Here is a 1716-nt window from a genome sequence, read left to right as displayed (position 1 = left end):
GCCGCGGGCCCCCACCAGCACCCCTGCAGCCCTATGAGCACCCATGAGTGCCTGCACCACCCTGTAAGCACCCCTGCAGCCCCACAAGCACCCACAGGTGCCTGCACATCCCCACGAGCATCCTTGCAACCCCACAAGCACCCACAGGTGCCTGCATGGCCCCACCAGCACCCCTGCAGCCCCACCAGCACCCACAGGTGCCTGCACATCCCCACGAGCATCCCTGCAGCCCCACCAGCACCCACAGGTGCCTGCATGGCCCCACCAGCACCCCTGCAGCCCCACCAGCACCCACAGGTGCCTGCACGTCCCCACGAGCATCCCTGCAGCCCCACCAGCACCCACAGGTGCCTGCATGGCCTCACCAGCACCCCTGCAGCCCCACAAGCACCCACAGGTGCCTGTACAGCCCTATAAGCACCCCTGAAGCCCCACGAGCATTCCTGCAGCCCCACCAGCACCCACCGGTGCCTGCACTGCCCCACAAGCATCCCTACAGCCCCATGAACACCCATAGGTGCCTGCACATCACCATGAGCATCCCTGCAGCCCCACAAACACCCACCAGTGCCTGCATGTCACCATGAGCACCCCTGCAGCCCCACAAGCATCCACAGGTGCTTGCATGACACCACCAGCACCCACCAGTGCCTGCACGTCCCCACAAGCATCCCTGTAGCCCCACAAGCACCCACAGGTGCTTGCACAGCCCCATGAGCATCCCTGCAGCCCCACGAGCACCCCTGCAGTCCCACAGCCAGCCTGGGGCATTTGCATGGCCCCACCAGCACCCCTGCAGCCCCACAAGCACCCACCGGTGCCTGCATGGCCCCACCAGCATCCCTGCAGGCCCACAGTGAGCCTGGGGCATTTGCATGGTCCCATGAGCATCTCTGCAGCCCCACGAGCGCCCACAGGTGCCTGCACCACCCTATAAGCACCCCTGCAGCCCCACCAGCACCCACCGGTGCCCACACATCCCCACGAGCATCCCTGCAGCCCCACCAGCACCCATAGGCGCCTGCATGGCCCCACGAGCACCCACAGGTGCCTTTACAGCCCTATAAGTGCCCCTGCAGCCCTATGAGCACCCATGGGTGCCTGCATGTCCCCATGAGCACCACTGCAGCCCCACGAGCACCCACAGGTGCTTGCACAGCCCCATGAGCACCCCTGCAGCCCCACAGCCAGCCTGGGGTATTTGCATGGCCCCACGAGCATCCCTGCAGCCCCAGCAGCACCCACGGGTGCCTGCAGTGCCCTATAAGCACCCCTGCAGCCCCCCGGCCCCAGGAGGTCCCCGGCCCCCCCCGGGCGCCCCCCACCTCCTCCTGGAAGAGGTTCTGGCGGCTCTTGAGCGAGCGCAGCTTGCTCTGGCGCTCCTCGTGCTGCAGCTCGGCCGGCGGGTGCAGGAAGTAGCCGATGAGGTCCTGCAGGCTCAGGATGACGGCGGCGATGGGCAGCGCTGCCGCCGCCGCCGGCCCCCCCTTGCCCTTCCCGCACAGGCTGTCCAGGCTCCTGGGGGCGGCGGGGACGCCGTCAGCCCCCCGCCCCAAAGCCCCCGTCCTCCTCCTCCTCCTCCTCCTGGCCACCGGCATCTGCCCCAGGTCCCTGCAGCCCTCCCAGCCCCACACGTCCCCCGCAAGGTCCCCACGGCCCCCAGGGATCCCCCCCCAGTCCCACACGTCCACCCAGGTCCCTATAGACCCCCCCCAG

The 1716-nt window shown here is 68.4% G+C and overlaps 1 protein-coding gene across 1 annotated transcript in view; it reads right to left on the bottom strand.

Moving 5' to 3' along the window:
- The window catches only part of LOC112961560 (ryanodine receptor 1-like), a gene marked incomplete at both ends in the record, with an annotated part of 77125 nt that overhangs the window by 63261 nt on the left and 12148 nt on the right, over positions 1-1716 (bottom strand). Inside the window, 1 exon segment of the mRNA XM_026056883.1 lies at positions 1319-1518. Within this exon segment, the coding sequence (XP_025912668.1) occupies positions 1319-1518 (200 nt within the window).

The sequence above is a fragment of the Apteryx rowi genome, unplaced genomic scaffold (assembly GCF_003343035.1).
Source record: "Apteryx rowi isolate R43461 unplaced genomic scaffold, aptRow1 scaffold_1334, whole genome shotgun sequence".
Taxonomy (NCBI): Eukaryota; Metazoa; Chordata; class Aves; order Apterygiformes; family Apterygidae; genus Apteryx; species Apteryx rowi.
The sequence above is the reverse complement of the archived record's forward strand: the minus strand, read 5'-3'. Positions and strand labels throughout refer to the sequence as shown.